The sequence below is a fragment of the Myotis daubentonii genome, chromosome 14, assembly GCF_963259705.1.
Source record: "Myotis daubentonii chromosome 14, mMyoDau2.1, whole genome shotgun sequence".
Lineage (NCBI taxonomy): Eukaryota > Metazoa > Chordata > Mammalia > Chiroptera > Vespertilionidae > Myotis > Myotis daubentonii.
The window spans coordinates 43,434,581-43,449,699 of NC_081853.1; the positions used below are offsets into that span (position 1 = coordinate 43,434,581).

The following is a 15,119-nucleotide window of genomic DNA, read 5'->3' on the forward strand; positions in this document are numbered from 1 at the left end:
TGTGTGTGTGTGTGCGCGCGTGCACATTTCAAGTTTGGGATAGACTCTAAATAACATTTCAGGAGAAATAAAAATGTAAGAGCTAGATATTTGTTCCAATGGGAGAAAGAGGAAACATTATTCTTGCTGAAGGTTACATGAAATCCTAGGCTCTTAAGGCTTATACATATAAAGTTGTGAAACTTGGAGAGAGAAAAAAAGATACAAAAGGGTAAGATCATAAAGGATATTCAGCCAATGATTCAACTCTAAAAATTCTACTCTGGATAAGTGCAGAATACAATTTTGTATGTATATAATAATCTCTCATATAAGCAAAGAAGAAAAAACATAGCATTTTTAAAAAATATTAGAAGGAAATACAGTAAGAGTTAAAGTAGTTGTTTCTAAGAATGATATAAAGAGTAAATTTTCATTTTCTATAATGTTCTGTATTTTTCCAAAAATTTCACGGTGATCAAAACAATTTAATGCAAAGAAGTTCCACTTTATGAAGACTCTCGGGCCCCATGTTCTGTGATAAAACCAGTGTCAATGGCTTGAGTTGGGGATAAAAAAAAAAAAAAAAAAAGCCCTGTTCTTCAGAAGCATAGTGTATAGTGGGGAGGAACTCAGGCCCAGGGCCATAGGAGGGAGGGGAGGGAGAGGACCAGTCGAGGGGTCAGAAGAGCCAGAAAGGAGAAGATGTGGGGCAGCATTCTTCAGGTGAGGATGAGCATGGGCCAAAGCTCATAAATGAGAGTAATAACTTTCCAAAAACAATGAGTGGTTCACTCTGACCTTGGTGAGCCCAAAGGATGCTACAGGAAGGATCAAGAGATGAGGCCCTAGCTGGTTTGGCTCAGTGAATAGAGCGTTGGCCTGTGGACTGAAGGGCACATGCTTGGGTTGCCGCCTCGATACCCAGTAGGGGGCATGCAGGAGGCAGCCAATCAGTGATTCTCTCTCATCATTGATGTTTCTCTCTCTCTCCCTCTCCCTTCCTCTCTGAAATCAATAAAAATATATATATTTTTAAAAAGACAGAGAGAGAGAGATGAGGCCAAAAAGGAACAAGATCTCAAGAACTGTATCAACCAGCTAAGGAACTGGGGATTGACCCTGGCCATTAGAATGTTTTAAGTGCCTAAAGACCCAATCCTGAGACTTTGGGGGACCTTAATGAACCTTTATCTTTATCCAACTTATGGGGCTGATTTAAAGACTTCTCTAGGGAGGTGAGAACGATCTGGCAGACTTGACCAAAGTGACAGGCTTCTCTTTTCCTAGGCCAGGAAAAAGCCTTCCGAGGCCCCTAGTGGGCTCTCTACTCCCTGATGAGATAGAATCCCAGAGAAAGCATCTCAACCATCAACTGTGTATATTTTAAGACCCCAATCAAGACACTGAAGAGATTGCTGCTGCATCCTAACTTCTAGTCCTCTCCTCTGACCTCCTGTGACAGGGTCTGGATAGCTAATGCTGAGGATCAGGTAAAGTTTAAAGGAAGAGTCACCTGCATCAGACATAAGCCCAGGAGTGGACCTGGGCACAAATGTTTGATGAGTAAACAAATAATTACATAGGTCCTTTTGGTGAGGGTGTCTGTGAAGTTCCCAGAACACTTCTAATAGCATTTCTAACAAGATTGTGATGTTTGGGCCAGATGTGTTCCCCTAGTTCAAGCAATTCTTGAGCTCTTGAATAGAATGTAAACATAATCTTCCCAAGGTAGACTCCCTTCAAACTCATTTCCAAAATATTTCAAATTTGTAGAAAGTATTTCAGGAAATATGATGTAAAATAATGATACCAACTTGTTCTTATCAGAAAAGTGACTGCATTTTTGGACAGAAAAGATCATGCTCATGCTAAATGAATCAGTTTGGTCTCTTTTAACTGGAATTAGAGAACCTGGGGTATACTCACCTCTATAAAAGTTACAGCATAAAGAGGTTCATGTTTGGAAATATGTTAGAAAGAGAGGCTATCCTGGCAATTCTAGGATAATTGTATCAGAAAGAGGCCAGTTAAATGAACCCACCTTACAATAGCACCAAATTTCACAATAAATAGCAGAGGCAATATTCCATTTAAATATTATAACTGTAACTCTATCAAGTAGGAAAAAAAAGCAAGACTAGATTCTGCTGACCTCTTTTGGCACACTCTTTCTGGCAAAATTGTATAAGGTGATCCAATACCCTTGACTTCACTTTTGACTTTTGCAGCATTAAGAGGTTCGTTTTTGCAAATACGTTAGAAAGATTCATCAATTTTTCCTAATGGCATCTCCTACTCTTCAAATATGTTTATTTGAAGTCCTATCTTGTCATCTTCCTTGTTAACACTCTCTTCTTCATTAACATTCTCTTCTTCATTAACACTCTCTTCTTCAATTCAAAGTTACTGTCAGTAACTTCGTAACATTCTACGTCTTCAGCCAGATTCACAGGCTCATTTCTCAAGTGGGTTATGGTACATTTGCATTGTCTGGCAATCAGCAAGGAATGAACCAACAGAGAGGAAGCTCAGAGGAACAGATACACAGACGAGATAGTTGAGTAGAGGCCAATTTTATAAGTGGTCAGTTAACGGGGAACTATGTCAATTTTGTGACAACTTAGACTTCTCTATAGAACCTCAGAACCTTATCTTGGATACCAAGCACCCTTTGTGCTTCCTTTGCAATTTCCTCCAGATAAGATAAGATGAGGTAGGTTTGTTTAGCAACAGCAGAGTCTACTATAGAGACAAATGATGTTATGGCAGAAATAAAAGTCGGGAGATGAAAATTTGCTCCCATATTCGGCCCACATAGGGATTCATTACCATGTGTAACCAGCAGTAACCTGAGATTCGGAGGCCACACTTTCACTTACCCTTTGAGATCTGCCATGAGGTGTTTACAGTGTTACCTTATCTGACTCTGGATTAACAAGTCCTGTTTCATTTCAGAGGCTGCCTGACAATGTCATTTCTGAGAACAAGGGAGTATCACAGGTCAATCTTAGGAAAATAACCCAGAAGTGAGGTATCCAGAAGTGGGGGACAGGGGTCGACTCAAGTTGGGGGGTGGAATGGAAGAGGAACAACATCAATTGGGCACAAATAGGGAGAGGAGTTGGGAGAGCTCACACTCCACAGATGAGATTAAATTCCCAATCAGACATATTCTCAGGATAAAAGTGAATGGCATAACATCCTGAATATGCCAATCATGTCTACAACCAGACCCTCCAGCCTTTGGTGGTCTTCATGTACACAGTTTATATTTACCATATGTTCCCTTATAGGTGCTAGAAAATAACTGTTTTGCTGACCAAAGTAGACTCCGAGTCCCTAGAAAAAAGGGACCACACATCTTACTCATCTTTGTATTTTCACCTACTCTTCCTTCTCCACCATTTGCTCTCTCTCTCTTCCTTGCACATAGTAGATGCTCAACAATTTGTTTATTGAATTGAAGCCAAGCCTTCCAGTCAACATTAAGTCTGATGTTCACAAAGAAAGCCATACCAGAAAAGAATTACAGCCCTGCGATTTAATTCTTCTGTAAGTCTAAAGTTAGACAGAAAAGGACAAAAGGGTAGTCTGCCCAACTGAGCAAGGTTACGTGGTCTGAGAAACAATAGACCTTTAGACCTTTTACCCAACACTGCTTTTAGAATAGAACAGAACATGCCAATCTGTCAGCAGCCAAAGGATGATGTAAAAGGATGTTCTTGATGTTTAACATTCCCAAATTCCTTCTCATACTATGAAAGCAAAGAGATCTATAACCATCCTTTCCTGGTTTGAAGATTTCCAGGGACTGCTCATATTGCAAACCAGTAACACCATCCAATATAAGATGCCTCATTAATCACTAAGAAGTTGGAAAGGTCCTGACAAGAGATCTCTTGCCTTCAGAATTGTTAAGATCTTTTTCAACTGTTGGATGCCAACCCTTGCCCAATCATTTTCCATAACAATATCTGCATCTAGTGCCTTCAGTGTCGGGACACCGAGAGGTCTCTACAGCTTTAACACAGGAAATCTGCTCCCTTTTTCAAAGTACCAACCTGACAAATAGCCTCCTAAACACCCCTTGAAGAATCCATGATAGTTGTCTTCAAAACAAATTAAAGAACTTCATTTTTCTAATACCATTCCAGGCATAATTATTCTGCTACTAATCATTATTCTACTCTGTTCAAGCTCAAGAAGAAATAACCCAGGACAACTTCAGGTCCTTTGCAATGTTCATTAATCTTTCAACGATCTTTGCATATATTGTCAAAAATTGAGCACTGACCTAATTACATGACCATCATCAAGATCCTAGGCTTCTGTGTCATCTGAGCCAGTCTAATCACCCTCTGCTTAAATCAAGTACAAAAGTATGACATGCTGTCCCAATCCTCGATTGCTTTATACTAAACCAACATACTTAGCAGTCACTGCCCAGTATGTAAATATTCAACACTAAATAACCCTGTCCAACAGACCCAAGCATTAGGCCACCACTTAGGCATGCATTTAGTAGCTGATTCATCATGGAGGACCCATTAGGATGATGTTCTGCTTAACGTCAGCTATTACACTGGACCAAGTCAGAGTTTTCTTTCAATCAAGGCATTAAATTATTACTATCTCTCCTATTTTCCAGAATAAGAGCGGTGTTTTTTTTCTCATCTCACTGGGACAGCATTCAGATATCTCAATCAAGTCTCAAGTGGTGGGGAAGATGTAAAGTTTTCATAGATGTCTTTTCAGCCAGTGCTGGGGGGGGGGGCGCGGGGGGGGCGTACGGGGGAGAGGGTCTGGGCCTCCTGGGCAGAGTAGAAGACCAGGTCCTACCACGACCAAGTGTTGGGAGCCTCCTTCCAGCAGCCCAGAACAGAAACTTGAGGGGAAAAAACACAATCCTGACTGCAATCCAGCAGCCGTGGCTCACCAAAACCCCCTGAGACTCTCGAGAGAGAACCTAGAGAACTGGCCAACTGTTCCTTCTCTACAGCCCCACACTGCACCTGTGTGAAGACCAAGGGGAGCAAAGGAAAGAGCACTTGAGTTGGTCCTGGGATGACAGGTCGTCATCGGGCTGCGAGTGGATGTCACATATTCACCCTTTCACCAAGGTCCAGGCTGGGCAGCCCACGTAGTCAGTCTGTACAGACTACAGAAGTGCCCTGTAAGGATGTTGTCCTGCGTTACCTGAAGTCTCCCTCATACGGACCCAGACCATAACCTCCGCCTGTGTAGCCAAACTCAAACTAAGGAAAACAGTGTAGCTTGCCTTTCTCATTTTACCGTATTTATCATAAAATTCAGCAAACTTCGGTACCTAACCAGAGTAATCTCAATGAGACCATGTGCAAGGCCTGTTTATTCATCTCCTTCTAAATGGCCTTTGCTCTGTTTTATCCTTTATGTGTGTTCTATTCAGTCTTGTAAACAGCTTTAAACCATATGCTAGAGATATGTAAAATATGCCATTCTTGGCTAAATGTCTATCTTCCCTGGGACAATCTTACCTGCATATGAGCCTATTTTTCACCAAGGCTGTAAAAATCTCCTGAAATAGTTGATGCTGGGGATGTTTGCTGAAATTCCTCTCATTCTTGTAGTTTATACTGAGATGAAACAAACAGAAAAGTATTTCATAACAAAAAATTATTTAGGATGCTGCAAAGTTACCAAAGAATAATCACCTGTATTCACGCAAATGTTCGGGGATTCTTGGATTTTAATATATTGCCAAAGGCAAATATCAGTTATTAAAATAAGAAAAAGAAATGCAGTTATAAAGTTAACATTAAGATCACAGTCAAACCTATATATATTTCATTTTACCACATTAACTAACTTATACCCTGCAAACACTTAACAGCTATAATTGGTCAGAGGAAGGAGAGGAGTATGTGGAAAGAATGATTGGGGCGCATTATTTAGACAGCTGAGCAGTACTTAGAGAATTCTTCCCTTCACTTTTCTACCCACTGTAGAAAAGTAGGTAGAAAAGTGATGGCTACTATAGCTATTAACCCCAGGGTTGTCACACATATTTCCTTGTAGATAGTGAGAGTTTTGGGTTGCTGATTGTGTGTGTGTGTGTGTGTGTGTGTGTGTGTGTGTGTGTGTGTTTAACCAAGTCCAGCTCCGGCTTCTTTTCTCTGGTATTACAGCCGTCAGAGGTAAAAAATATCCCAGACATTATACTTTAGAACTGGGAGAGGATAAGCGATAAATGTACAAAAGGGTCACACTGCTACAGAAGATATAGAACATTTTTGTGCAATGTTAAAGTAGACCAGCTTTAAGAGCTAGGCCTAATAAGCTGTGATCACATAAACATGCCACCTCAAAGGCAATCTGTGGACCCTTATACGGCCATCTGTACTGTCTGACTTCACAGATAACAGTGGACAGTGTGTCCCTACCCTCAGCAGGTGAGGGTTATAATGGTGTCTTAGTACATGGACACTGGTAAACTGAATATGTAACAATTTTTAAAGAATTTAGCATCCCTCACTAAAATTGTATTTTAGATATATGAACTTGTAACATCATGTGACTTTTTTGAACTACTTAATTCACTCTCATAAAATGACAAGGAAACAAAATCTAGGCCAAATAAATAAATGATCGTTCTAGAATATTCATGTTGGCATTTCATGTCACTCACTAGTTACGTGGCACTTAGTGCCAAATGACCTTCATGCACCGTAAAACTGACAGAACCAGCTCCTGGGAGGGGAGTGGCCATGGGAACGTGCAGCTTCTAGAAGCTCTGCATGGCGACAGGAGAGACAAACAAGGGCTGGCACTGTCCGTGTTAAAGGTGAGGTGCAAGCCGTTCCTCTGCAAAGCTCGGTGGTTTTGACAACCACCGTCTTTAGCCACCACATCGGTTCACGGCCATGGGTTATTTTATTTCTCCTCATGCCTGGCGAGGTATGGACACACCACGCTGAAGACAAAGCTTGGAATCGGCCTCAGAGAGTCAATACGGTGGAGCCACTTCCTCACGGAGCAAATGCCAATTGCGTGTCACCAAAGTGTCCCGAAGCTCCCAGTCAGTTTCACCGGCAGCCAGTAAGCCTGTCATTTACACACTATTTCTGGGAATTGTTTAGGCACTGACGAAAATAATTAAGAATCCTCGTGGTAAATTTTGAAATGAGTTTTAAATTTCAGCTCCCTGGATCAACTTACAGAAAGCTTTGGGCTAATTAGAATAGGGTGATAAAGGCAAGGGAGATCCTGGATTTCTTACCTAAAATTTTCAAGTTCAACAGCTTCGGTGGACTCGTGCCACTGACCTCGAGCTCTGTGTCCACCTGCCCTGGTGGCGGGCTCAGACTTCGTCATGCTATTTTGGGCACTATCGAAGGTAATGGCTGGAAGCTACAGAAATAGAAGCACAGAGTATGTGAGGATAACAATTCAGCCCAGGATAAAGAAAGTAACAAAACAGGGGAATGGTGGGGGAAGGGAGCGAGTCTTTCTTCAAACCAATAGTTAACCTGATAGCCATGCCCAATGGAGGGGTTTTCCAAGATTGAACACCACTGACTTAAACATTTACTCTTTCTATCTCAGACTGCTTAGTTTTCCTTCATAGCTCATCACACCTCCTGTCATATCTTACAGTTACTTATGCATTTTCAGTCTGAAAGTGAACAGGAACTGGCTGTTTGGTCCAATGCCGGATCCTCCCACCTCAAACAGTGATAGGACACAGGTCCGCACAAGGCCTGGGCATTAGGATATTTTGAAGTTTCTCAGGTGATTCAAATGTGCAACCAGGATGGGGAGTTTCAGGGTCCCAGGGGTGGGCAAACTTTTTGACTCGAGGGCCACAATGGGTTCTTAAACTGGACCGGAGGGCCGGAACAAAAGCATGGATGGAGTGTTTGTGTGAACTAATATAAATTCAAAGTAAACATCATTACATAAAAGGGTACGGTCTTTTTTTTTTAGTTTTATTCATTTCAAATGGGCCGGATCCGGCCCGCGGGCCGTAGTTTGCCCACGGCTGGTCTAGCCAGAACACGCTTGTATAGAGTGAAGCCCCAAAATGAAAGTCATCATTTGTTCATTCCATCCATCCATCCATCCATCCACCCATCCATCCATCCATCCATCCATCCATTCTTCAACATTTACCAATCACACAACACTACTTGCCAGGTGCAATGGATATAAAGGTAAAGAAGATTCTATCACTTTTAATTAGTCTTAACCTCATGAAATTATCTATAATAAAAAAGAATAATATGCTAATTAGACCGGACATCTTCCAGATGTCATTCTGTAATGTCCTTCCTGATGAAGCCAGGGCCAGAGGGAAACAGCCTGGGTCCTGGGTGCCTGCTGGTGGCTGGAGGAGGGAAGCCAGTGCCGGCAGCCGGGGAAGGAAGGCCTACTCTTGCATGAATTTTTGTGCACCAGGCCTCTAGTATTATGTAATTCACCATATGAAAAGTAAAATGTGCTTAAATCAACCACAACAACTTGAGCATGCTCCATTTACAACAGGAGCTCGTAATTATTTACATAATAAATTCTCAAATTATCAGCATTCAAATCATTTCATTTACTAATATGTACTTACAAGTGGGATAACCTTGAGAACTGCTTTTGTACCACAGTGAATCTGAGCATAGTGCAAACAATAGCCTATTCTTCCCAAAGTACAAACAAGAGATGTTCTATAATTAGCTAAATTACTATGTATTAGGTAAGTAGAGCATAATATAACAGGATAATGCATCCAATTTTCAGTAAGTTGTTTCATTCTAGATACCATAATTATCAAATAAAGCTATAATATGTTGTGCTTATCTTATTCTATCAAAATATTTGATAGAAATCTGCATAAAGACATCATTTCCTTATCCAAACAGAATGTCTGACTTCCTATAAGGCAGTCAGCTTATAAAACAATGCATTATAATGAGAATATTGTTAAATAGCTAGCAAAAATAAAAAATAAACTCAGAATCCTTCTTCTTCATATGCAAGCCACAGTTGAATTCTCTCAAAATAGTAATATAAATCTTTCATCCTGTAAAACAGGATGTTGTGTCTTGTGGTGGCTGTGGATTGGCCCCACTGAGGTAAATACCATTTCACAGATGAGAAAACTGAGGCACAGAGGGGCTAAGTGACTTGCCTAAGGGTCACACAGCTAGCAAAGGACAGAGCTGAGATTCAGATCTAGACAATCTCCCTCCCTCTCCACCGTGCTCAATCCTCCAACATCTATCTCCAATGAGGGCAAACACACTCTTGAGTCATCCCATGTGCTTTTCAGAGGTCTCCTTCATACTGTTCCATCTCTGTCTTCCAGTCCAGCATCATCACCTTTCACAGTATTTGAAAGGACATGATTGTCTTTTTTGTCTTTTTTTTAATTGTCTAAAGTTTTACATGTCTCCTTTTTCTCTGATTGACCACCCCTCTCAGCCATCGCCACCCCCAAGAGCGAGCCCCCACCGCCCCAGTGTCTTTGTCCATTGGTTATGCTAATATGCATCATACAAGTCGTTTGGTTGTTCTCTAACCACCCCCTCCCCTGCCATTTGTCTCTGGATCTATTTTTGTTCATCAAATTTTGTTGATCATTATATCCCACATATGAGTGAGATCATGTGATATTTATCTTTCTCTGACTGGCTTATTTCGCTTAGCATAATGCTCTTCAGTTCCATCCATACTGTTGCAAATGGCAAAAGTTCCCTTTTTTTAAAGCAGCATAGTATTCCACTGTGTAGATGTACCCCAGTTTTTTAATTCACTCATCTGCTGATGGGCACTTAGGCTGTTTCCAAATCTTAGCTATTGTAAATTGTGCTGCTATGAACATAGGGGTGCATATATCCTTTCTGATTGGTGTTTCTGGTTTCTTGGGATATAGTCTTAGAAGTGGGATTACTGGGTCAAATGGGAGTTCCATTTTTAACTTTTTGAGGAAACTCTGTACTGTTCTCCACAGTGGCTGCACCAGTCTGCATTCCCACCAGCAGTGCACGAGGGTTCCTTTTTCTCCACATCCTCGCCAGCACTTGTCATTTGTTCATTTGTTGATCATAACCATTCTGACACGTGTGAGATGGTATCTCATTGTCATTTTGATTTGCATCTCTCAGATGATTAGTGACTTTGAGCATGTTTTCATATGTCTCTCGGCCTTCTGTATGTCCTCTTTTGAAAAGTGTCTTTAGGTCATTTGCCCATTTTTTTATTGGATTGTTTATCTTCCTTTTGTTAAGTTGTATGAGTTCCCTGTAATTTTTGGAGATTAAACCCTTATCTGAAATAGCATTGGCAAATATGATTGTTTCTTTAAACATGCCAGGTGACTCGTTCTGAAGGGCCTCCCCACACTCCATGCTCTGAGGACAGACAGCCCTGTGGAGAGGCCTTCCACCAGCAAACAGCACCGCCTTGGCAGCCCGTGCAGTGAGTCACGTTGGCAGTGGGTCCTCCAGCCCCACGGATGTTGACAGGACCACAGCCTCGCTGACACCTGACTGCAACCCCATCAGAAACCTGAGCCAGGACCAGCTGCTTTGAATTCATGACCCACAGATGGGTGAGGGACAATAAATGACCTTTGTTGCTTTAAACCACTAAGACTGGGAATGATTTACCATGCAATATTTGATGACAAATCCACCACAGAATGAAATAAGGACCACAAGGCCATACAATATAAATACGTAAGTGAATAAACAAAAAAATAAAAAACCATGCCTCAAATTCTGGCTCCATCAAACTGGTCACCCGTCCCGGAACCACCATAGTGTTTGACCATTCCATGCCTGGGCGTGTGCTGCAGCTATAACTCCAGATCGCCTTTCAGGGCTCAGCTCCAACAGCCTCCTGGTGCGCACCTGCCCAAGCCTTCCTGGTTGAGCTGTTCACTCCCTCCCTGGTGGCATTACTGTGCTGATCTCTCATGGAGCACTTATTACAGTTTAGTGAGATGTCCAGTATACACATCAGCCTTTCCTCCTCGAATTTGACCACCCTGAGGGCAGCACCTCTCACAGAGCCTGGCACATAGGTGTTCAAATGTGAAGCTGTTGAATGAATGCTCACTTTGTCCAGTGTCTTGCGAAACTGATTTATCTGGTATATTACCTCCAGCCAAGTTCATCCATTCTCATGTTTGTTGCAGACACATTGTTTGCCAGATGATGTGTGAGACACTGGGTATAAGTAAGCAGGATGGCTATGGTCTCTGCCCTCAAGGAGTTTGCAGACCCATGAGGGTGGGGAAGGGGTTAAACTAGCATAAGAACATGCTGAAAAATTAGTTGTGGTGGAAAGTAAAGAGAATAGGGTGGGCCATGGACCAGGATGCCAGGAGTAATCCAGAGTGTTCTGGGTAGATTTTTACGCAGGCTGGAGGGCAGAGAAAAACTGTGGGTGCTTTAGAAACTGAAAGCTACCTGGGCAGCTTGACTAATATGACTGGAAAGGAAAGAGAGCAGAGAATAAAGCAAAGGGCCTTCCTAAAATTTTGATCATGTAACTTCTACTTGGAAAGGTCAACATTCCCTGTCGATTATGGATCCAGCACAGCATTTGTAGATGGGCCATCAGATACTGCACGACTTCTAGCTTCATTTATCACTGCTTCCAGGAGAAACGTCCAGTCACCATTTGGCTTCTGCAATGCTTCTTTTCTCTCCTTCAGATAGCTCATTACTTTATTCGCTTTACCTAGAATGTCTTTCCCATCCATTCTGCTGATGAAAAACCTGCCCATTTTTTTAAGAACCATCCTCCTTAAAATCTGTACCCACGTCTGTACCATTCACCCAGGATTCTGGTAGTGCCTTGTCATGTACCGGAGCTGTCTTTCCTACACTTGCTCTGTAGACCACTAGAACTGTACCTTATACTTTTTCTTTCCACAGCATCTATCAAAACCTTTTATTTCAGAGGCATTTAATGGATCTGTCATTAATTAATTTCTTTATCCTATTTTTTCTTGCAAACCAATTTCTCAGCTCCCTATGGCTTTAAATGTGTGTGTGTATGTGCTGCGGGTGGGGTGGGGGGATGGCGGGGTGGAAAGAGGGCTGAAATTCCAGCTTTAGGCAGATTATTTCAAGATTTGTGAAAAATGACCTGGCCTAAGTAGCTCAGTGGTTGAGTGTCGACTTATGAACCAGGAGGTCACGGTTCAATTCCCAGTTAGGCCATATGCCCAGGTTGCAGGCTGATCCCTCGTGTGGAGCATGCAGAAGGTAAATGATCAATGATTCTCTCTTATCATTGATGTTTCTATCTCTCTCTCCTTCTCCCTTCCTCTCTGAAATCAATAGAAAATTTTTTTTAAAAAAAAGATTTGTCGAAAACCTCTGGTGAAATCTCCAACCAATTTGGTAATTTCCGTTTGTTGCAACAACCCTGGAGCAATCATTTTCCTGGAATTATATGGCATCACTGGGTTACGATCAACTGCTTATGATAAAGGCAGGTCTACATCTGCCTCAGTGTGTGTCTGCTCCCACTTCTGTCGCACTGTGGGACCGTCCCACGGAGCAGCAGACGCTAATGTGCTGAAGAGCAAATAGGACCAACAGTGAAGGCAGACACTGGAACACAGGAAGCAACGAGGGAAGTGGCGGGGCTCATTAGATTCAGAGGAAGGACACTCAGTTCTTGCAATTCTCTGCCCAAACCCACAAAGTATATTTCCTCTTCAACCGGTTGATGGGCCATCTTGGCCCATTTACAAATAACAGGCCAGGACTTGCTGGAACCTAAATTCAGGTGAGTGGGCCTTAATCCCAAGTTTCTGATTTCAAACTGACTGCTACTGTAAGTCTCAGAACCAATGTGTGCCCCGCTTACACATTCTGATGGGCATTTCTGCCTATGACTCTACTTTGCTATAACCCTTGTTTTTCTTTCTTCTTGGCCCTGGTTTAATTAATAACCTGTCATACTTGATGTATCTTTATAAACCTCCTTACTCTCTTTCTGGAACAAGTAAGATATAAATAAATCTTGATTTATTCCTTCCAATTTCTTCCTTCTCCTATAAATGCCTCTACACTATTTTATGGAAAGGAGAATAGGGTGTTCAGAATAAGATTTATTATTTTAGAATTTAAAATGAATGAAAGTTTTATGCACAGAATTAGGAATGAATTTCGTGAACTTCGGGACCTTCACATAGTTGAGCAGTTATTTTTCATAGAACCATCTGCTTTCTGAGTAATTAAAACATTACAAATAAAATTTTTATACATGTGAAATATTTCACAGAAAGATAAGCCATATGAACTTGTCAAACAACAGATTGCAAATTCTAAAACTGGTTTTAAGGGCAAAGGGAAACTATTCAATTCACTTTCATTAACAGCCAGGTGTTGAAAGGGGACACAATAGATCTAGTGCAGCATGAGCTTCAAAGGTGGAAAACTACTGCCAAAACCTCCACTGGTGATTCTTTTACCCTGGCTAGAGGCTTGTTAGACATACCCATGTGGTAACCCAATTCTTAAGACACAGTTCAATTTGGCAAAAACTGACCAAGAATTCACGGAATAGAGGATACAGTGAAACAGAGCCATAAGTCGAAGTTGTTGGCATTGGGAAATCTATCCTCTTGCCAGGAAATCAGACACGTAGGCAAGAGTTTCCAAAACAATGGAGAAAATAATGCTACGAGAGTGAAAGATGGTGCTTTGAGAAGAGAGAGGCTCACTTCTAGAATGGAAGATACAGGGAAAGCTTTTTGTGGAGGTAGCATCACTAGATTTGAGTCTTGGAAATAGGTAAGAAATTCGGGAGAAGGGAATAGAAAGAAAAGGCAGAAGTCTGACAATATGGTAACAACTTGCAGTGAGACAGAATGGGAACTACAACCAAAACTGCATGCTGAGTCATCCTGCTCACCTTACTAAGGGAGAATGGGCTGGATTTGGTGCAGTGATTCATGAAGGTTGTGAGCAGTGAGCCAGAAGGATACTAAGCAGTGTCAAGACAGACAAAGGGTAAGAGTGACTGCTGACATCAGTGAGTGAAAAGAAAGGAGTTACTGCGAGGAGAGTGAGGGTGTGGCACTAGTAACAGAGAAGAAGGAAGTGACAGGAGAAAAAATATTTTAAGGCCACGTTTGCTCCAAATCAGAGCTTACTCAACTACTTTTTTAACTGCACATGATTGAATTTCCCAAGTCATTTAAAAGGTATCTCAGTGGTTAGAGGCACACATTGCAGAGATGGCGTGTTTGAGTTCAGATCTGTCTTCTACCATTAGCTGTCTGTGTGACCTTGGGAAAGTCATCGAACCTCTCTGTGCTTCTGGCTCCTTACCTGTAAAGGGGGGAGCTTTGGTTGTTACGCAGGGTAAGGCAGGAAAAGCATCAGGCACATAGTAAGTGTTCCCTAAAATGAACTATCATTATTTGGCCTTTAGTTGCCATCAAATCATTAAAAAGTCATTCTCTGCTATAACTAAATAGAGAGAAATGCTGTAGTTCTCTGCGAAGTTTGGTTGATAAAGCAAAGACCATCGATGTTGAGTTACCACCACACGATCTCTTTTTTATATATATATATATATATATATATATATGTATATATATATATATATATATATTATTGATTTTTTACAGAGAGGAAGGGAGAGAGATAGAGAGTTAGAAACATCGATGAGAGAGAAACATCGATCAGCTGCCTCCTGCACATCTCCTACTGGGGAGGTGCCCGCAACCGGGGTACATGCCCTTGACCGGAATCGAACCCGGGACCTTTCAGTCCGCAGGCCGACTCTCTATCCGCTGAGCCAAACCGGTTTCGGCCACACGAGCTCTTACACAAGTGAAACGAGAATAGCGTAGCAGGCTTTGGAGCCATGCCACCACGGTCAAGTCCCATCCCAGCCCCTTACTAGTTAACAGTGCTACATAAGTGTCTTCTATTATTATTATTAGCATTGCTGGGTTGGTTCCCAAACCTCCAGGGATGGCCTTTAATCTCATGCCTCTCCAAAGTCTTACAGAAGCAAAACAAAAAAAAGACATGTGTCCAGATAAATTCCTTTTTCTGTCTAATAAAAATATAAAAATACTATTATAAAAATAGCCCAAACTCACTCCTTTCCCCTCTTTTCAGTAAGAGACA

At 41.7% G+C, this 15,119-nt stretch overlaps 1 protein-coding gene across 1 annotated transcript in view; it reads right to left on the reverse strand.

Moving 5' to 3' along the window:
* Positions 1–15,119, reverse strand: part of NEK10 (NIMA related kinase 10) — a 147,070-nt gene that overhangs the window by 114,955 nt on the left and 16,996 nt on the right. Inside the window, exons 4-5 of the mRNA XM_059664119.1 lie at positions 7,241–7,371; positions 5,499–5,597 (exon numbers count right to left, since the gene is read on the reverse strand). Of these exons, the coding sequence (XP_059520102.1) occupies positions 5,499–5,597; positions 7,241–7,371 (230 nt within the window). The remainder of the gene's footprint in view (positions 1–5,498; positions 5,598–7,240; positions 7,372–15,119) is intronic.